Source organism: Bufo gargarizans, chromosome 7, assembly GCF_014858855.1.
Source record: "Bufo gargarizans isolate SCDJY-AF-19 chromosome 7, ASM1485885v1, whole genome shotgun sequence".
NCBI lineage: Eukaryota > Metazoa > Chordata > Amphibia > Anura > Bufonidae > Bufo > Bufo gargarizans.
Window position 1 is genome coordinate 65,276,773 of NC_058086.1, and position 23,222 is coordinate 65,299,994.

General features: G+C 42.3%; 1 protein-coding gene across 1 annotated transcript in view; it reads right to left on the minus strand.

Moving 5' to 3' along the window:
- Positions 1 to 23,222, minus strand: part of LHX4 (LIM homeobox 4) — a 66,541-nt gene that overhangs the window by 28,482 nt on the left and 14,837 nt on the right. Inside the window, exon 2 of the mRNA XM_044302078.1 lies at positions 7,307 to 7,478. Coding sequence (XP_044158013.1) covers positions 7,307 to 7,478 — 172 coding nt within the window. The remainder of the gene's footprint in view (positions 1 to 7,306; positions 7,479 to 23,222) is intronic.

A 23,222-nucleotide genomic window follows, 5' to 3' on the forward strand; every position in this document is an offset into this window, starting at 1 on the left:
ATAACTACTATGAGGTGGCACGTATCTGACATAACTACAGTGAGGGGGCACATATCTGGCCATAACCACTGTGAGGGGGAAACATAATCTGGCATAATCACTGCGAGAGGGCACATATCTGGGCATATCTACTGTGAGGTGCAAATACAGTTGTGTTCAAAATAATAGCAGTCAGACATCACTAACCTGATCAATCACTGTTTTTGGTAGAAATTATATTTCTACATGGCAAATAATTTACTAGCAGGTGTAGTAGAGTAATAGAAACCCAACAGACCCAACAGTCATGACATGCATGCTGCTGATTCTCTGTAATTCAATCACTTATTGAAAGGGGCATGTTCAAAATAATAGCAGTGTGGAGTTCAATGAGTGAGGTCATTCATTCTTTGAAAAACAGGTGGCAATTATTGATCTTATTTAAGGAAGGAAGGCAGCAAATGTTGTACATGCTGGTTACATTGCATTTCTCAGAAATTCTGAGGAAAATGGGTCGTTCCAGACATTGTTCAGAAGAACAGCGTACCTTGATTAAAAAGTTGATTGGAGAGCAGAAAACATATAAAGAAGTGCAGAAAACGATAGACTGCTCAGCTAAAATTATCGCAAATGCTTTAAATTGGCAACCAAAACCTGAAAGACGTGGAAGAAAGCGAAAAACTAACATTCAAATGGATAGAAGAATAGCCAAAATGGCAAGGACTCAGCCAACAGTCAGCTCCAGCAAGATCAAAGAAGGTCTAAAGCTACCTGTGAGTACTGTTACAATTAGAAGACGCCTATGTGAAGTCAAGCTATCTGCAAGAAGCCCCCGCAAAGTCCCACTGTTGAAAAAAAGACATGTGCTGAAGAGGTTACAATTTGCCAAAGAGCACACTGACGGCCTAAAGAGACATTTTGTGGACTGATGAAAGTAAGATTGTTCTTTTTGGGTCTAGTGGCCGGAGACAGTTTGTCAGACGACCCCCAAACACTGAATTCAAGCCACAGTTCACTGTGAAGACAGTGAAGCATGGTGGCGCAAGCATGATGATATGGGGATGTTTCTCATACTAAGGTTTTGGGCCTATTTATCGCAGACCAGGGATCATGGATCAGTTTGAATACATCAGAATACTGGAAGAGGTCATTATGCTGACTTATGCTGAAGAGGAAATGCCTTTGAAATGTGTGTTCCAACAAGACAACGATCCCAAACACACCAGTAAATGTGCAACATCTTGGTTTCAGACCAACAAGATTGACGTTATGGAGCGGTCAGCCCAATCCCCGGATCCTAATCCAATAGAAAACTTGTGGGGTGACATCAAAAATGCAGTTTCTGAGGGAAAACCAAGAGACAGAGAAGAACTGTGGAATGTAGTCCAATCATCCTGGGCTGGAATACCTGTTCACAGGGGCCAGAAGTTGGTTGACTCCATGCAACACAGATGTCCAGCAGTTCTCAGAAACAGCGGTTATACAACTGAATATTAGTTACGTGATTCAAAGGAAAGCAAAATCTTCAAACATTTTTCAGTTTATATAGTGAATGTTTGAGTTTGTAAAGAAGAATACAAACACTGCTATTTTTTTTGAACAGTCTAATATTCACTTTTCTTCAAAAAAAAATTGATGAACAACAGAAATTTGATATATTTTTCTTCATGTTTTGAATTGATTTGTAATAGAATGTGTAGTGTTCCCAATGCATTTGTGTGTATGGAAATAAAAGCTATTAGAAGGATTTTGAGCTTTATTCACTTTTTTAAACACACTGCTATTATTTTGAACACAACTGTATCTGGCATAACTACTGTGAGGGGGCCAGGTTTAGAGGCGTAGCTATAAGGGGTGCAAAGGTAGCAGTCGCTACTGAGCCCAGGAGCATGAGGGAGCCCAAAGACCCTTGTGCTTCATAAGAAGACGCTGGTATTATAAAAAATGCATGTTGGGAGGGCTCTGTTATAGATTTTGCACTGGGGCCTAGAATGTTCAAGTGATATACAGACCACCTAGCCAAGTCAAAGAATTAGATGATCTACTACTTGAGAAAATGGCTAAAATGACATTAAAAGGGGAAGTTATCATTATGGGAGACTTTAATCTTCCTGATGTAAACTGGAAAACCAAAATAGCTAGTTCTGCCAGGAGTACAGATATTCTAAATTCCCTACTGGGATTATCTCTACAGCAAGTAGTGGAGGAGCCAACTCGGAAGGAGGCCATTTTAGATTTAGTATTCACAAATGGGAATTTGGTATCTGATATCACTGTAGGGGAAAGCTTGGGATCTAGTGATCACCAGTCAGTGTGGTTTACTATAAGTACAGTGACTGAGTCACACCACACAAAAACTAAGATTTTAGAAAAACTGACTTTTCTAAAATTAGATTAGTGGTATACGAGTCCCTTTCAGACTGGAACAGTTTCAATGGAGTCCAGGAGAAATGGGTGTACTTAAAAGTGGCACTATTGAAGGCAAGAGATAATCGCATTAGGCTTGTCAGTAAAAGCAAAAAAAGGAAGAGACCACTGTGATACTCAGCAGAAGTGGCCCAAATCATTAAAACCAAAAAGATAGCATTTAGTAATTATAAAAAAAAAAACGAAGGTGACAGGAAAATTTATAAGATTAGGCAGAGAGAGGCCAAACAAGTTATAGGAGCTTCTAAGCACAGGCAGAAGAGAAATGAGCTCAGTCAGTGAAAAAAGGTGATAAGACATTCTTCAGAAACTAAAACAGGGAATTACCAAATTAAAAACAAAAGAAGGAAGGTATATGGAAGAAGATAAAGAATTAGCTGACTGCCTCAATGAATACTTCTGTTCAGTTTTTACAAAGAAAAATGAAGGAAAAGGACCTCAGTTAGGGAGGAAGACTAATTAATCTTTTGATGCATGTATTTTTACAGAGGAAGAGGTTCTAAGTCAGCTGTCTAAGATTTATACAAATAAGTCACAGGGGCCTGATGGGATACACCCAAAGCTATTAAAAGAGCTCAGCGGTGAACTTGCAAAACCAGTAACAGATTTTTTTAACCAATCACTGGTAACAGGAGTCGTCCCAGAAGATTGGAAATTAGCCAATGTTGTGCCCATTCACAAGAAAGGTACTAGGGAGGAATCGGGCAACTATAGGCCAGTAAGCCTGACATCAATAGTGGGGAAATTAATGGAAACCATACTTAAGGAGAGGATTGTGGGACATCTAAAATCCCACGGATTGAAAGATGAAAAACAGCATGGGTTTACTTCAGGGAGATCATGTCAAACTAATCTTATCGATTATTTTTTTTGATTAGGTGACTAAAATAATAGATGGAGGAGGTGCAGTAGACATCGCTTATCTAGACTTTAGTAAGGCTTTTTATACTGTCCCACATAGAAGGCTTATCAATAAAGTGCAGTCTTTGAGCTTGGACTCCCATATTGTTGAATGGATTAGGCAGTGGCTGAGGGACAGGCAACAGAGGGTTGTAGTCAATGGAGTATATTCAGACCAAGGTCTTGTTACCAGTGGGGTACCTCAGGGATCTGTTCTGGGACCCATATTTGTTTTAATATCTTTATCAGCGAAATTGCAGAAGGCCTCAATGGTAAGGTGTGTCTTTTTGCTGATGACACAAAGATTTGTAACAGGGTTGATGTTCCTGGAGGGATACGCCAAATGGAAAAGGATTTAGGAAAACTAGAGGAATGGTCAAAAATCTGGCAACTAAAATGATAATGCACCTGGGGCTTAAAAACCCAAGAGCAGAATATAAAATCAGTGATACAGTCCTAACCTCAGTATCTGAGGAAAGGGATTTAGGGGTAAATATTTCAGAAGACTTAGGCTACTTTCACACTAGCGTTCGGAGCGGGTCCGTCTGATGTTTCCGCTCCTATAATGCAGACGTTTGCATCCGTTCAGAACGGATCCGTCTGCATTATAACTTAGAAAAATTTCTAAGTGTGAAAGTAGCCTGAGCGGATCCGTTCAGACTTTACATTGAAAGTCAATGGGGGACGGATCCGCTTGAAGATTGAGCCATATGGTGTCATCTTCAAGCGGATCCGTCCCCATTGACTTCCATTATAAGTCGGAACGGATCCGCTCACCTCCGCACGGCCAGGCGGACACCCGAACGCTGCTTGCAGCGTTCAGGTGTCCACTCGCGGAGCGGAGGCTGAGCGCTGGCAGACGGATGCATTCTCAGTGGATCCGCCTCCACTGAGAATGCATTAGGGCCAGACGGCTGCGTTCAGGGCCGCTTGTGAGCCCCTTCAAACGGAGCTCACGAGCGGACACCTGAACGCAGGTGTGAAAGGAGCCTTAAAGGTAGGCAGACAATGTCATAGAGCAGCAGGAAATGCTAGCAGAATGCTTGGGTGTATAGGGAGAGGAATTACCAGTAGAAAGAGGAGGCGCTCATGTCGCTCTACAGAGCACTAGTGAGACCTCATTTGGAGTATTGTTCTCAGTACTGGAGACCATATCTCCAGAAGGATATTGATACTTTGGAGAGAGTTCAGAGAAAAGTTACTAAACTGGTACATGGATCGCAGGATAAAACTTACCAGGAAAGATTAAAGGACCTTAACATGTATAGCTTGGAAGAAAGACGGGACAGAGGGGATATGATAGAAACTTTTAAATACATAAAGGGAATCAACAAGGTAAAAGAGGAGAGAATATTTAAAAGAAGAAAAACTGCTACAAGAGGACATAGTTTTAAATTAGAGGGGCAAAGGTTTAAAAGTAATATCAGGAAGTATTACTTTACTGAGAGGGTAGTGGATGCATGGAATAGCCTTCCTGCAGAAGTGGCAGCTGCAAATACAGTGGAGGAGTTTAAGCATGCATGGAATAGGCATAAGGCTATCCTTCATATAAGATAGGACCAGGGGCTATTCATAGTATTCAGTATATTGGGCAGACTAGATGGGCCAAATGGTTCTTATCTGCCAACACATTCTATGTTTTTATGTTAGTCCTCTGGCTGGAGGGAAGGGGTTAGGTCAACAATTTGGCATGGGGGGTGCAGAGGCAGCATTGGCTACCGGGCCCAGGAACCTGAGGTGGCCCAAAGACCCTTGTGCCGCATAAGAAAACACCGGTATTATAGAAAGTACATGCTGGTCAAGTTACACCTCTGGCTGAAGGCAAGGGGTTCGGTCAAGAATTTGGCATGGAGCAGTACCGATTAAATTTTTGCCTCAGGCAGAAGTAAGGCTATGAGCTCCCCTGCCCCTGGCCACAAAGCACTGAGGGAAGGGGGCCCCAAGTCAAACTCTTGCACCAGGACCCATGAGCCTTTAGCTATGCCCCTGTACAGAGTACAAACAACTAGACCATTTGGTTCTGAATTATTATAAATTATAATTTTTATGAAATCTTATAATTATTATCTATATTATTTAGTGCTGAATTATTAGTGTTATACAGGAAGGTACCTAAATAACAGTACCATATGTTGCCGTTGTAAAACTAATATACAGTAACAGTATCTCTCAATACTAATAAAGGTCATTATACAGTGCTTAAATAACATCTCCATAAAAGTAAGCTAATAACAAGAGTATATAAAGGTTTGCACTGGTCACGAGCCTCGGGTTGCAGATTATCCGTGTCATGCTCATTAGCAAGAAAAGCTAATGCATCCTATGTGGCTGCAGAGGTCACGTACCCGAAAGGCTAAGACCACAGGGCACTATACACAAACCGAGCAGATTTTAGGGATCAGAACTGCAAGATGGAGGTTATGGTTTGTTTACAAGCATCTCATCCCTGAATATGCCAATGAGCAGCAATTCAGGTCCCCATTGGATAGCCTTATGGACTAACAAACAAGAGTTCTCTGTAGGTATACTGCCATAGAACCTGTATAGATATATTGCCATAGAACCTGTATAGGTATATTGCCATAGAACCTGCTTTAAAATGCTCCACTCTGTATGAGCCACTGGCCATTTACTCCACAGCTATAGCACTAATGCACTATAAAAAATACCTAAAAGGGGTTTGGCTCATCTCAGACATTGATGGCATATGGCTAGGATATGAAATCAATGTCAGATAGGCGCTGGACCCACCTCTGGGACCTGCCCCCATGTCCAGAATGGAGCCCCCAAAACGAAAGAGAGCTAGGATACACGGCTGGGACCCACTCCTATCTCCAGAACGGGGCCCCTGAAGTGAACGAAGAGCAGACGCGCATGTGCGTCCACTTTTAGTTCACCGCTACTGGAGATTGCAAAATAGCTATGTGCCGCCTTGGCTTTTTCTGGTAGTCTCAAAGCAGTGAATGAACTGGTGGCTGCGCTTGCATGGTGCGCTCTTCATTCATTGCTATGGGTGTTTCAAAAATAGACTGAGCAAGCGCCCTTGGCCCTTCGGTGACTAAAGTGCGCACCATGCAAGCACCGCCACCGCTCCATTCACCGCCATAGGACTGCTGGAAAGAGCCAAAACAGCGCTTGGCTATTTTCGGAACTTCCACAGTGGTGAATGGAGGGCAGCGGTGCATGCGCAGCAGCTATCCTTTCACTTCTGGGGTCTGTGGGGGCTCGCTCTGGTAGACAGGATTAGCGGACGCAGTATAGAGACAACAACAAGTTCTTTGGATCAAACAGTTCAGTGTTTTATTCACACTTTAGGCAAGTGACAAAACAAGCAGTCATATTCAAACAAAAAGTCACCTTGCGGTGTTGGTGGTAATTCACATCATGCGGCAATTCTGACTCAAAGAGTCCTAGCTGATAGCAGCACCAACCTGTTTTCACGCCAAACAGGTAGCAAGCCTTCATCCAGACATAAGGCTCCCAGATCCCAACACAGAGACATGGCTTCTGAGCCCAGCTGCCTATTTAAGGACAGCCAGGTGCTGCCAAAACCCGGACCGGCATTTAAAATCCGGTCCGGTATTTGAACTCACCTGGCTGTAAATCAGCCCAGCAGCACATGCTGGGAGGAAAATACCTCTTACTGTGTCACAGGTCCCAGTCTGGAGATAGGAGTGGGTCCCAGACGTGGGACATTGATCTAACATTGATGGCATATCCTAGCGATCAATGTCTGAGATGAGACAACCCCTTTAACCACATCAGAATGGTTCACGTAATGCAGTGAGCCAACAAGACACCACTTCCACCTTATACAAGCAGAATATTTTTTTCCGATTTTTTTATGTATCTAAAGAAATCTTCACCTTCCAGACATAAGAATTAATAAGATTTTGGACCAGGGAATGAGTGGGCAGATGATAATAGAGTTTGACGTTTTCCATCTATTGGACATAAATATTCAAAGATGCTGAAATGAGATGAAGGTTTTGGAACTCACTTGAAGAAGTCGTCTTTACAGTAAACATTTCCAGCCCGAGAGAAGCAGCGTTCAGCCAGGGGTACCTGGCACTCGCAGCACTTAAGGCACGCGCTGTGCCAGTGACGATCTAGAACCTTCAGGATGAATTTATCTAATATGTGCTCGTTACATCCTGAGCAGCGAGGAATCTCTGCGAAAATAAAGAGCAAAGACAAGGAGCCATAAGTAAGTGGGGGACAAGCACATCACGGGTTCACTGTAATACTTCTCATATACTTACTGCCCCAAAATTTCAACACTTTTTAAATTTGGTTCCCAAAAAAAATCTGTTTCGGAGAGGGAAGAGGGCACAATTCTTTTTACATATGCCCAGTTTGGAAAATAGCATAAGTAGACAGATCCTTGTGGCCACTATTCTTGAGCATTAAAGGTGTTATCCTACGAAAAGTGTTCCTATGCAATGAACAGTGCATTTAGGTCATCAATATCAGATCGCACCCCCGCCAATCAGCTGTATGAAGGGAACGCGCTATGTCTATGGCGAGCAGGAAGAGAGAAGGGAGACTGCACGCGCGCAATGCGTGCCTTTCCTTCATATAGCTGATCAGCGGGGGGGGGGGCAGGAGTCGGACCTCCACTGATCTGATACTGATGACCTATCCTGAGGATCAATATTAAAAGCCAGGAGAACCGCTTTAAAATGAAGCATTATTCCAATATGCAATAAAAATATTGTACTTTGTTATATGCATTACATTTTCCTCTCTGGTAGCGCCCCCTGCTGTTTAGCCTTCCGGTTCACTTACTCCTGCATTCAGTGGTGGACACACATGCTCAGTAACTTCCCCCTCTTAGCTCCAGTGTAATGATCTCATAGCGAAGCAGTTGAAGCGGTCCAGACAACTTTCATTCATTCATCCCCACTTCTAAATTCATACAAATGTATAGATAGATCTCTCTCTGGACAGTGGAGATGGAAATTGTTGGGGCATTACGTACCAGATGTATCTCTCGGGCAATATGTGAGGGACTATTTTCTATGCAGGGGAGGAAGTGGTTAACAAACAGCTTATTTCAGCACGTCCTGGGAGATACAGGAGCTTTATGAGCTGCTGACCACCCCCAGAAAGGTAAGAAAGCCCTCCAAATATGTGAGTTAAAATAAAGTTTTACATTTTTGGGAGAACCTCTTTAATTTGAAGGACTTCAGCACCTGAATGGGTGGGCGGGAGGGGTAATGCTGTTTTACATCAGCCTGTCTATAGTTAGGTATGTCTGTTAGTGTATATCATCAATAATAGTCACAATAGAGGAAATATTTTGCTGCAATATAACAAGCATTCTGTGCATTGCTCCACATGTATTTATTACTACAATAACACACTAGTACCACAGACACAATGATAATAATAATAATATTTATTTATACAGCGCCGCCATACTCTGCAGCGCTTTACAAATTCATAGGGTCCATGTACAAAACAAAAGATATCACAATGTAACTGGCTAATATACAACTGAAACACTAGGAGTCAGGGCCCTGCTCACAAGAGCTTACTATGAGGAAATGGGGGGTAGTTGATTGTGATGAGTAGTATTCAAGCCGTTATTGTACTGAAAGCATTGATGAAGTCTGGTCTGCTTTGGGTGTGGGACTGTTAGAAGATCAAGTTCAGCTCTGAGGAGTTGGTGGGGGAGAGGTTTACTCGGGGAATAGTCATGTTAGGTAGCTTGATAAGCCTGAAAAGATGTGTTTTTAAAGCACATTTGAAGGTGGAGAAGTTGTGAACCTGATATTCCGGGGCAGAGTATTCCAGAGAGCAGATGCAGCTCCAGAAAAGTCTTGAAGACGGGAGTGAGAGGTACGAAGTGTGGAGGATGTTAATCTTAAGTCACTAACAGAAAGGAGAGCACAAGTAGGGTGGTAGATGGAAATGAGGGAGGAGATGTATGGAGGTGCAGCACCTTGGAGAGCACAAGTAGGGTGGTAGACGGTAATGAGGGAGGAGATGTATGAATGTGCAGCACTAAGGAGAGCACGAGTAGGGTGGTAGATGGTAATGAGGGTGATGTATGGAGGTGCAGCACTATGGAGAGCACAAGTAGGGTGGTAGACGGTAAAGAGGGAGGAGATGTATGGAGGTGCAGCACTAAGGAGAGCACGAGTAGGGTGGTAGATGGTAATGAGGGTGATGTATGGAGGTGCAGCACTATGGAGAGCACAAGTAGGGTGGTAGACGGTAAAGAGGGAGGAGATGTATGGAGGTGCAGCACTAATGAGAGCACAAGTAGGGTGGTAGACGCTAATGAGGGAGGAGATGTATGGAGGTGCAGCACTAAGGAGGGCACGAGTAGGGTGGTAGATGGTAATGAGGGTGATGTATGGAGGTGCAGCACTATGGAGAGCACAAGTAGGGTGGTAGACGGTAAAGAGGGAGGAGATGTATGGAGGTGCAGCACTAATGAGAGCACAAGTAGGGTGGTAGACGCTAATGAGGGAGGAGATGTATGGAGGTGCAGCACTAAGGAGGGCACGAGTAGGGTGGTAGACGGTAATGAGGGAGGAGATGTATGAAGGTGCAGCATTGTAGAGATCTTTGTGGGTGAGTGTGAGAAGTTTGAACTGTATTCTGTGTCGGGTGGGCAACCAGTGAAGTGATTGGCACAGACTAGTAGCATCAGTGTAGCGGTTGGATAGATAGATGAGCCTGACTGCAGCATTTAGGACAGCCTGAAGGGGGAGAGTTTAGTGAGAAGGAGATATAACCCGTTTAGAAATTCAGGCTCAAACCAGGATCTCATGAACCAGCTCTGAATGATTAGCACTGGTTAGAAATGTAATATACCTTTAAGCCTATGTATAGGTTTTCTATTTATGTGTCCCTTTGGTTAATATAGTATTAAAGGTATATGGCCCATTTAGGACATTGATGGCAGAACGCTAGGATATACCATCAATGTCTGGGACCCACTCCTATATAGAGAACTAGGCCCCCCGAAGTGAAGGAGAGCACACTGCGTATGGCTGGCATGCTCTCCATGGGAGCCAGCTCTCAGATATTTTTGGAACTTCCATAGCAGTAAATGGAGAGTGGCCGCACATGCACAACTGCTCTCTGTTCACTTTGGAGGTCCCATTGTGGAGATAGGAGTGGGTTCCAGACATGGGACCCGCACCTATCTGACATTGATCGCATATCCTAACGCTCTGCCAACAATGTCCCAGATGGGTCATTATATATGGATTTAACTAAGCAAATAGTTTTGAGCCTCCTATTGGATAATTACGGCATGGGCGATTATCTTTCAGCTAGCAATAAGTTATTTAACCCCAACTGGTGCAATGAGTTGCTTCTCATTTCTTAAACAACCATGTCGAAAGACACATCTCGTGGTCGTGGAAAAGATGTTAGTCTGTTTGAGAAGGGTCAAATCATTGGCATGCATCAAGCAGAGAAAACATCTAAGGAGATTGCAGAAACTACTAAAATTGGGTTAAGAACTGCCCAACGCATTTTTAAAAACTGGAAGGATAGCGGGGACCCATTGTATTCGAGGAAGAAATGTGGCGGGAAAAAAATCCTGAATGATCGTGATCGGCGATCACTTAAACGTTTGGTGATATCAAATCGAAGATAAACAACAGTAGAGCTCAGGGCTATGTTTAATAGTGAAAGTAAGAGCATTTCCACACGCACAATGCAAAGGGAACTTAAGGGATTGGGACTGAACAGTTGTGTAGCTGTAAGAAAACCACTAATCAGTGAGGCAAACCAGAAATAAAAGCCTTTAATTTGCTCGGGAGCATAAAGATTGGACTCTGGAGCAATGGAAGAAGGTCGTGTGGTCTGATGAGTCCAGATTTACCCTGTTCCAGAGTGATGGGCGCATCAGGGTAAGAAGAGAGGCAGATGAAGTGATGCCCCCATCATGCCTAGTGCCTACTGTACAAGCCTGTGGAGGCAGTGCTATGATCTGGGGTCTAGGTCTAGGTTCAGCAACAGTATGTGCTCCAAGAATGAGGTCAGCGACTACCTGAACATACTGAATGCCCTAGTTATTCCATCAATGGATTTGTTCTTCCCTGGTGGCACGGGCATATTCCAAGATGACAATGTCAGGATTCATTGGGCTCAAATTGTGAAAGAGTGGTTCAGGGAGCATGAGACATCATTTTCACACATGGATTGGGCACCACAGAGTCCAGACCTTAACCCCATTGAGAATCTTTGGGATGTGCTGGAAAAGGCTTTGCGCAGCAGTCAGTCTCTACCATCATCAATGCAAGATCTTGGTGAAAAATTAAAGCAACACTGGATGGAAATAAATCTTGAGACATTGCAGAAGCTTATGGAAACAATGCCACAGGGAATGCGTGCCGTAATCAAAGCTAAAGGCGGTCCAACAAAGAATTAGAGTGTGTGACCTTTTTTTTTGTGTGGCGACTTTTTCTTTGGACAGGCAGTGTATTATTCCACAGCACAGTACACGTCATACATTCCCTGACAGTACTTGCCCTAATGTCTCCGGTATGCACATATCCTGGACACAATTGCATACAAAACCAGTTAACAACCTAAAAAAAAAACATGACCATGCTGTCAGATCTGCAGGGAGTATGTTATAAAGCAGGAGGAGCTGAGCAGATTGATATTATTATATTGTGGGAAAATAATCTGTACAATGTGTCATTTATTGCTCTAAAACCCGGTTCATTTTCAGATTAGGAGTCCAGTGGGTGGTCCTACTCAGTGAAAAACAGCCTTTCCTTTATGAGCCTGGTACCGCCCAGTACGCAGCAACCAGCCTGCCACGGCCCATTGCTACAATAGGAGCACTGTGAAAACAACAGTGCCAGTATACCTAACTAATGAGAGAAACGAATAAGACACTACTGAGAGTTTTAAACTGATTTATTAGGTCTCAAAAGACATTTTACATATTATTTATTAAGTTACAATTTAGTAATAACAAGCAAAAGGCAATTATTAGTCTAAATGACTACTTGTAAATAATAGTACCGCCCACTGGACTCCTAAGCCCAGAATGAGCTTTTACTTAGGCTAACTTAACACTTGCGGCAAAGCTATCCGGCAGGCTGTTTTGGCAGAGAACAGCCTGCCATTTATGCCAGGGAGTGACCAGATCCCCACTAGATCCCATCATAGTTAATGGGGTCCAGTGGGCACGCGGCACTATGCGACTATGCCGGATCTGGAGAACACAAACAGGCTGTTCCTCTGCTTGAACAGCCTGTTGAATAGCTTTGCCGCAAGTGTCAAGTTATCCATTTTTATAGGCTGTGTGCGTTGCGCAATTTGCGGATCAGTACGTCCAGTCCTCTGTTAGAAATGCCTATTCTTGTCCACAAGAAGAGGGCAAGTTCTATCTTTTTTGCGAACTGCAGAACAGACACCGTGTGCTGTCAGCATCTTTTGTGGCCCCTTTGAAATGAATGCGTCTGCATAATACGTGAATTGGATGCGGACCAAAACCATGGCATGAGGCATTGGACTAGGAAAAAGACAAAGAAGAAATTGGGTAGCCCCTGTAGCCACTTAGCTCTCCAAAAAAGCTCCCATTTACATACAGAGTAGACAATTTCACCATACCCTAGATGACTGTCTAATACTGGCCATGTTTGAATGGTAAAGCTGGTAATGGTAATTATTAGAAAGTGAGGGCAGATTTGAGTTTGCTTGTTTTAAAAATTTTTGAGTATCGTGTGATTTTTTGTGCAGAATCTGCGGGTGGGGTACATGACACAGAAAACCTCTCCTTGCCGCTTTTTGTATCCCTTTTCATGTGTCACCCACTAAGACCCTGCCCTAGGCATAACATTTCCCCAAAAATCCCTTTAAGTGGTGGCTGCATCTATCCGGCATTATTCTAATTTTCTTTTTGTAATCTGACTGTAATAGAGGATTCTTCACGACCCCGATATTTGTGTTTCCCAGAATATGGGTATTTCTCATTAAATAACCATTTGACAGGATTCTTATAAATCTGTATTGTGTTGTTCTTCTGTTATTCCTTTATGAATAAATTAACAACTGGGCAAACACTTGACATGTTGCAGATTTCAAAATTGGCAAGGCAGGTCCATTTCCAGGCTGAAAAATACACAAAGTGTACATGAGATCTGTCATATCTCATTCACATTGCTGGTACTGTACTATGGTGCGAGCACAGAACATGGTCGTGTCATGCATGCGCTGCGCTCGAGGGCCTGCGAGACCAAGGCTGCAATGGACTCTAATTAAACTAATAACGCACTAACCAGTTGGTCTGTATTGCTAATGGCACCTTCAATAAAATGTGGCTATTAACGATACAGACTGACTAAACAGTGTGGTCTCATTAGTATAATTAGAGCCGCTGCAGCCCGTACGGCTGTACAGTGCTCGAATGCGAGTGCCACACCAATTCACCGTGTGGTTGTAGCCTAACACTGCAGTATTTCTGCACAAGAATCTACATGGAAAATCCAAGCGTAATCTACCTTAAGGATATCCAGTGAACTGCAAACCTTCTAACCAGTGAACTGTATACAGTACATCCAAACCTGTAGAATGTATACCTCCAAACCAGCGGACTGTATACCATCTAACCAGCGGACTGTATACCTTCTAACCAGCGGATTGTATACCTTCTAACCAGTAGACTGTATACCTTCTAACCAGTGGATTTTATACCATCTAAACAGTTTACTGTATTCCTTCCAACCAGTGGATTGTATACCTTCTAACCAGTGGACTGTATACCTTCTAACCAGTGGACTGTATACCTTCCAACCAGTGGATTGTATACCTTCTAACCAGTGGATTGTATACCTTCTAACCAGTAGACCGTATACCTTCTAACCAGTGGATTTTATACCATCTAAACAGTTTACTGTATTCCTTCCAACCAGTGGATTGTATACCTTCTAACCAGTGGACTGTATACCTTCTAACCAGTGGACTGTATACCTTCCAACCAGTGGATTGTATACCTTCTAACCAGTGGACTGTATACCTTCTAACCAGTGGCCTGTATACCTTCTAACCAGTGGACTGTATACCTTCTAACCAGTGGACTGTATACCTTCTAACCAGTGGACTGTATACCATCTAACCAGTGGATTTTATACCTTCTAACCAGTAGACTGTATACCTTCTAACCAGTGGACTGTATACCTTCTAACCAGTGGACTGTATACCATCTAACCAGTGGATTGTATACCTTCTAACCAGTAGACTGTATACCTTCTAACCAGTGGACTGTATACCTTCTAACCAGTGGACTGTATACCATCTAACCAGTGGACTGTATACCATCTAACCAGTGGACTGTATACCTTCTAACCAGTGGACTGTATACCTTCTAACCAGTGGACTGTATACCATCTAACCAGTGGATTGTATACCTTCTAACCAGTAGACTGTATACCTTCTAACCAGTGGACTGTATACCTTCTAACCAGTGGACTGTATACCATCTAACCAGTGGACTGTATACCATCTAACCAGTGGATTGTATACCTTCTAACCAGTAGACTGTATACCTTCTAACCAGTGGACTGTATACCTTCTAACCAGTGGACTGTATACCTTCTAACCAGCGGACTGTATACCTTCTAACCAGTGGACTGTATACCTTCTAACCAGCGGACTGTATACCTTCCAACCAATGGACTGTATACCATCTAACCAGTAGACTGTATACCTTCTAACCAGTGGACTGTATACCATCTAACCAGTGGACTGTATACCTTCTAACCAGTGGACTGTATACCATCTAACCAGTAGACTGTATACCTTCTAACCAGTGGACTGTATACCTTCTAACCAGTGGACTGTATACCATCTAACCAGTAGACTGTATACCTTCTAACCAGTAGACTGTATACCTTCTAACCAGTTGGCTTCAGTGCAAATCCACCGAAAGTAACATGTCAGAGAGACTACCTTATAGCATCTATATCATGGGCAGACAGAACCTAAACTGCACTGACATTTTGTAACAGCATCGCCGGAGATAAATCTTCTGAGATGACTCATCGCCTATGAGTTCCTTATAGGTCCCCAGGGCAATGAGGGATTAGGATTAAGGTCAGATCATAATCTCTACCCCCCAAGATCTGCTACAAAAGAATTAGAGCAAAATCTTCCAGACACTGAAAGATGCAGAACAGAAATACATCTTAAGAAAATGCTGCTGTTTATCTGCAAATAGGATTTTGCCTAGTATTAAATACTGTGCAGTAAGTGTATACTTTCTACGAACGGCAGCAATATGCTAATGGGTGGCAGATTGGTGTACATCTGTGCGTGACTGCACATACAGTATACAGAGAGTACACTAGATCAGAACATACCGCCACCTGGTCGCAGGACGTCACATTACCTGTACGTTCTATTCCATCCTCCATTACAGGAAATGAATGTGACATTTCTTGGCCTTCATTTAGGTTTTGCCAATTACGTAAATTATTTTTCATTGCCAAAAGATCGGGTCTATATGTACGGACTATGCCCACGTAGGATGACGGTCCATTTTTGTGTCATTATTTGGCTGTAAATGACAATTTTGCATTTATCTGTCCAGTGCAAGAAATTAAAAGGAAAATATGGTTTCATAAAAAAGTACAGATTGGTCAAAATGTATTCCAGTCCCTGGGACTGTCAGTTCTTTGCCCTTTATCTTTACAGCAACCAGGGACAATGTTTCCGTCAGCTATTTCGTCAAGTACCAAAAGCGTGAGAGGTTTTATGACAGCAGCAATGACGTATGAACGCGTAATGTTATCCAATAGACTGCGTCAGACCTCGTTCACAGTTCAGTGAATCAGGGACGTGTACTGTCCGTGTTCTTTACGTACCCATTGTTTGTAATGTGTTTGCTGACATATTAGTGGTTGTCCACTGACCCACGGTCACTGGAAAAGTCATGGAGACATGGAGGGGGTCATTTATCAAGGGACTGGCAACTATTTTAGTAGTAAAAATTGTTGCAAGTCCCCTTTTTGACTGGCCGCGTGACAATATTAAGTCGCACGGCCAATGTCGAAAAGTTTTCGACAGTTGTGCAGGACAAGGGCGGAGCGGGGTGTTTCAGGCAAATTTACTAACATGCACACAGGCGTAGTTTTTCTGCCAGACACACGTCTGCCTTAGATTAGCCTCTGGCAGCGCAAGAGAGGAAACAAATACCGGCGTAAAAATGCTGTCCCGCACTCCTTTACTCCCTGATACGGACTAAACACACCCATTGAAGTCTATGGGTCCGTGAAACAGCACTGACACAATACGCATGGCATCCATGCTCTGCCAGTGATTTTTCATGGACCGTTCATAGGAGATGCTCTGGAAATTCATTTTCAGCTGAGCAGTGTCCATGGAATACAGATGACGCACAGAGGGCAAAAACAGGACACACGGACCAAATACGGAATCTTCGCTGACATCTTTAGGCTACTTTCACACTAGCGGCCGGACGGATACGACAGGCTGTTCACCCTGTCGGATCCGTCCTGCCGCTATTTCGCCGTGCTGCAGGACTGCCGCTCTGTCCCCATTGACTAAAGGCCGAAAGGCCGCCGGACTAAAAGTACTGCATGTCCGACTTTTTAGTCCAGCGGCTTCTCACCGCGCACCGCCTGAGCTCCGCCCCGTCCCCATTATAGTCAATAAGGACGGACGGCAGTCCAGCGGCACGGCGAAATAGCAGCAGGACGGATCCGACAGGGTGAACAGCCTGTCGTATCCGTCCGGCCGCTAGTGTGAAAGTAGCCTTACAGATGAAAGACGGACAGATTTTTTACAGACATCAAATGGCCACAGAATTCTGAACGAGGCCTCAGTGTGTGATCTATGATTCTCATCAGTGATTGTGCGCCAAACATGATGCAGGTCAAAAAACACAGATCAGGAGCAAAGCTTTCCAAAATATCTTATCTCCGACTAAACACTGAGTGCGTGAAGGCAACCTAAGGGCTCATGTACACGAAGATGTGCACCCCGTGCCGGTGCTGCGGACCGCTGTTTGCCGGCCGAGTGCTCGCCGTTTGCAGTTGCGGACCCATTCATTTGAATGGGTCTGCCATCTGAAATATTCACTCCGCACCACAAAAAAATAGGACACTCTGTATCTTGCGGATTGCGGACGCATTCAAGTGAACTGGTCCGCATCCAGTGCCCGTATATTGCACGGGCGCGGGCCACACACGTTCATGTGCATAAACCCTGATGCTGGATCTAACTGGTTGTTGGATAACAACTTGGATTAAGATTGTCCTGTAACTACTGCAGCTTAGGTTACTATAGAAGGTGACAGAGGAATGTGTACAAGAAAGGGGGTCACACAGTAAAATTATAATACAACCCCCTTTTGATAGCCCTACATGAAAACTCAGCATGGATGGTGCCCTGGACAGGACTTTCTGTCGACTCCCTATGTCTATGAGGTATCATATCGCATTTTGAGGTACCATATATTCTTATCCATTTTCCGTGTGCATGAGCCATAAGGCCAGTTCCACACTATCGTTTTTAGATCCAGCAGGCTGTTCTGGCAGGGAGCAGCATGCCGGATCTCTCTGCATTCTAGCGCTGCTGGAAGCTACCGCATTGCCATCCGGCTCCATTCACTATAACGAGGCCCAGCAGAGACACCCCAACCCGGCAAATATGTCGAAAATCCAGATCTCTGCCGGTCCCCATTATAGTGAATGGGGCCGGTGGGTGTCAGGTAGCGTCCGGCAGTGCCGGATCCAGGCATCTCCAGCAGGCTGCTCCCTGGCAAAACACACTGCCGGAAATATCTAATGCTAGCGTGAAACGCGCCTAATACCAGAATCAAATAATCCATCATTTTTTTGCATGAAGCAGTAAGAGAGGTAATTTGTTTTACCATGAAAGTGCCAAATACTGAAAAAGGAAACTGCGTCACCATTTAGCTTTCCGTTCTGCTGATCCGTCAGAAGAACAGAAAGATGTTTTAAAAACAAAAGACGCATTATTTTGAGCATGTTACGATCAGTTTGTGTCACTTCCGTCAGAGATCCGTTATTTTTGACGGGAGAAAAAGTACTTTTTGCAAGACTTTTTCTCTTGTCAAAAAAAACTGATCTCTGACACAAACTGATAACATAGCTGATGCTCAAACTAATGGAAGAGTTTTTTTCATTTTTTTTCTTTTCTTGTGACAGAATCCCAGCCACAGTGTTGATTACGTGTGTTTTTTCCGCACAGATTTCATGCAGAAAAACTGTCGCGCAATACAGTACCAGCAAAGAGAAAAGACAAATCTCATGTCCGCTTTGCTTTTTTTCTTAGGTGCAGAAATTGACCTGCCATGTGGATTTTCAATTCCGCAGCCTGACTGTTGTTTGTGCAATTTTTGTTGTGCGGATTCCATACTTTTCAATGCAAGGGGGAGATCTGCAACAAAACTGGATACAATTTGTGCCAAAAGCCATAAATAACACACGTAGATTCTGGTGCAGTTTTTAAGCAGAAACAAAAAGAAAACCGCATGGAAGTCTGTGTGGATTTTCTGTTAAAGGGGTTCTCCGGGAATTAAGAAAATGAAAATACGTAAATATTACTCTATTATAAATATATTTCCAGATACCTTTCATTAGTTATAATGGATCGTTTTGTCTGGGGAGCAATCATTAGGAGTTACAAAATGGCCGCTGTCCCATTAGTACACACAAAACCTGTCCTAATCACACAGCAGGACAAGTTGCTTCACAACACTGAGCTAAAGAGCTGCCTCATCCTCCTCTCTGCTCTGCCTGTGAGGGGTTATGATCCTGAATACAGTTTAATATGATATTTAGCTGAATCTTTGTGGGAATGGAGTTCATGAGGAGACATGAAGAGGACGGACAGGACAGGCTTTGGTAATGGAGACTGCAGACAAGTGCTGCTGCTCATTAGCCACATCTGCTCATGAACTCAATTCCAACAGAGATTCAGCTAAAGATCTCATCATCTGTATTCAGGATCATAATCCCTCACAGGCAGAGCAGAGAGGAGGATGAGGCAGCTCTTTAGCTCAGCTTCATGAAGTAACTTGTCCTCCTGTACAAAGAACTGACATGCTGCGGATTTCAAAATCTAAACAGCCGACCAATTTCCACACAGAACGAAAAAGCAAAGAGAAGATGGGATTTGTTTAATACATACACTTAGCTGGTACTGTATTACGCTGCATTTTTTTTTTTTTCACACAAGAGTCCCCTGGGAAAAAATACAACATAGTCCGCAATGTGTGCAAATAGCCTAAGGCTCCTTCACACTTTGTTTTGTTTCTAGGATTTTGGGGGGCCAAAAGTAAAACACCCATACTTGGTAGTTTTTGGTGTTTTTTTTTTTTTTTGCCCGCATAGCACATTTTAGAAGCTGCATTTTTCTTTAGATTAAATGAAATTGCGTGCTCCCCTGTGATCTGTGATATCACTCTCATTGTAGAACTGTTTGGGGAAAAAACATTGAAAAAAAAAACCATGCAAAAATGACTTTAAAAATGCCAAAACACATTGGAAAAAAAACAATGGGAGAAAAATTCCAGGCAATGAGAAAAAAAGTCAGACCCAGAGCATGCTGCAATTTGAAAAAAATGCACTTTAAGGGCTTATTCACACGAATGTTTTTTGTGCTCCGTATACGGGCCGTATTTTGCGTTCCGTATACGGTCCATATATGGTTCTGCAAAAAAAACGGAATGTACGTATGCATTCTGTTTCTATATTTCTGTTTTTACGTCCCGTTCAAAGATAGAACATGTCCTATTATTGCCCACAAATCACGTTCCGTGACTCCATTCAAGTCAATGGGTCCGCAAAAAAAATGGAACACATATGGAATGTACTTCGTATGTCTTACGTATCCGTTCCGTTTTTACGAAACCATCTATTGAAAATTTTATGCCCAGACCAATTTTTTCTATGTAATTACTGTATACTGTATGTGGCATACGGAAAAATGGAACGGAACCGGAAACACTACTGAAACAAAAAATGGATCCGTTAAAAACGGCCCGCAAAACACTGAAAAAGCCATACGAAGGGTGGAAAAAAACAGGTTCTTGTTCTGCATTTAATATTTCCCATAGACTTCCATGCAACACTGCAGCAAAAAATGCCAGAAAAAAAAAATGACAAAAAAACTTGTGTGTGAACCCACCCTAAAAGAGATTTTCAAAAGCCATTAGGAAGTTCTGCTAAAGGGAAGGCGCTGTAACTTGTACATACAATAACTGTACTTCCCCTTTAAGAGCAGAGATGTGGTGTGTTAATCAACACTATCTACTACTAATGTCCTATAGGACTAAATTACACCACTTTCACTGCGCCTACCTACTTAACTAAGACTTAGCTTTTATTTCATATTATTAATACTTATGGTGTAAATAACTAATTATATTAAAATTCTCAGTGATCACTGGCCATTTGTATATATCTTTAGTTTACCCTGTCAGAACTGTCATCTGGCTGGGTTTGAATATACACTTTTATTAACAGGCTGCGCAGCCTGTTAATAAAAGTGTATATTCAAACCCAGCCAGATGACAGTTCTGACAGGGTAAACTAAAGATATATACAAATGGCCAGTGATCACTGAGAATTTTAATATAATTAGTTATTTACACCATAAGTATTAATAATATGAAATAAAAGCTAAGTCTTAGTTAAGTAGGTAGGCGCAGTGAAAGTGGTGTAATTTAGTCCTATAGGACATTAGTAGTAGATAGTAACTTGTACATCACTGCTGCTGCAGGACCTCTTTGACAAGAGAAGGGTGAGTGAGCTTCAGGTTAGTGAATTCTGCAGCAGCTGGGTGTGTCCTACAGAACATTTTCATCTCATTGATTGACAGGAAGATACAGTGCCTCTGAGTGGGGGGGTGACCAAGCGGGAGCCAGAAGAGGGGTGGGGGAATGGAGGGAAATGGTGGAGCAAGGAGAGTGGGAAAAGCCGGCTGTGCACAGGTAATAACATTGTGTAAATGCTGCCTCCTAGCAATATAATAATAATAATAACAACAATAAATATGAATGATAATAATAATAAACATGATTGATAATAATGATAATAAAAATAATAATAATAAACATGATAATAATAATAATAATAAATATGATGATGATGATAATAATAATAATAATAATTATTATTATTCTTTTCACAGACAAACATCTATCTTTCCAGGAAAATCCCTGAAATGAGACCACTGGTATATGTTGTATTATGTTACTATATTCCTCTTTTTTCCGAGGAGAACCAGGAAGAGGTACATATGACCCCACATCACTATAATTAGAGATAAGCGAATTTCATATTTTGACATTCGTTCATACTTCGTTTGCTGGTAAAAGCAGAATTGCGTTATAGATTCCGTTACCACAGACCATAATGCAATTCTATGACGGAATGCATAAAGGGATGCCTTTAGAGCCGTTCCGTTATTCATTCCGTCATAATAGAAGTCTATGGGCTGCAAAACGTATCCGCCCCGTTTCCGTTATGCAGGGGAGTCCTCTCTAACTATAATCTATGTTGAAATACTGCCAAATTATCTCCATATTAACTTCTAAGTTAGATCTCTCTCTTCCCAATATATATATATATACACACATATACATTTATCTATTATTCTATGTATCTATATTAAACACACCTATAGCAAATCATATCTATATCTGCCTATCATGTTCAATGTTCAAAATGTTTCATTTCATGTAGAAATCTGAGTATGAAATGGTCATAGCTGTGGATAGTTTTCTATATGAGTGCAGAGATCTCTACTGAGTAATACATGTTTTTAACATATTTTAAAATCTATTATTTTGCCTTTCTTTATCAATTATTGCAGCCTACAATAGTGATCTAAAAAATATTAAATGTAGAGTAAAATATTGACAGAAAATAATTCTACCATACCTAACCATGGGTAATGAGTGACTCCATATAACGTTTATGTATTTCCCATACAATATTCTCATATTTCTTTTACATAAATCGCATAGAAATGAATAAGATAAACAAATATCACTTTGCTGGATGTTTGCCCTATTAGGACCAGCAGGGCAATCAATGTTAGGACACTGACTTGGTCCACATGGTTTAGATGAGAAAATCCAGACTAAACCTTCACTAAGACCTCATGCACACGAACTTTCTTTCCGTGTTCGTTCTGTTTTTTGGGTCCGCAAAAGAAACGGAAGTTACTCCGTGTGCATTCTGTTTCCGTATGTCTGTATTTCCGTTCTGCAAAAAATAGAACATGTCCTATTATTGTCCGCATTACGGACAAGGATAGGACTGTTCTATGAAGGGCCCGCTGTTCCGTTCTGCAAAATACGGAATGCACACGGACGTCATCAGTATTTTTTGTGGATCCATTTTTTGCGGACGGCAAAATACATACGATCGTGTGCATGAGGCCTTAACAGGAAGGTGAAGGAATCCTTTATCCTGCCCAGAAGCTAGAATAGGAAATACAGTGTGTGCTGTACATGTGATATCAAATAATGGGCTATACATAATTATTATTATTATTATTATTATTATGCTCTTGAAGGAGATAGAATCAATTATATTATAAACCCGTAAAATCTTATGTAACTGAGACTGATTTCGATAATAAATCTGTGTTGTGACTACAAAAAATTATATTTCTATGTACATCCTCTGTTAAGTAGAATAGAATAGCTAAAGGTAGTTATATATATACTAGCAGAAGGACCCTTCACACGGGTCGGGTATATTTCATCTATGTCATTTAATGTTTGTGTGTCTCGTTAAAAGATATTGACAGTATCCCCCATAACAGTGACCTCTCCAGCACCCCACCCCTTTAACAGTGAACTTCACAGTCACCACCACTTTAAAATGGGACTTCTACAGGGAGGAACAAAAATACCAAACTTCAAAAAAGCTAAA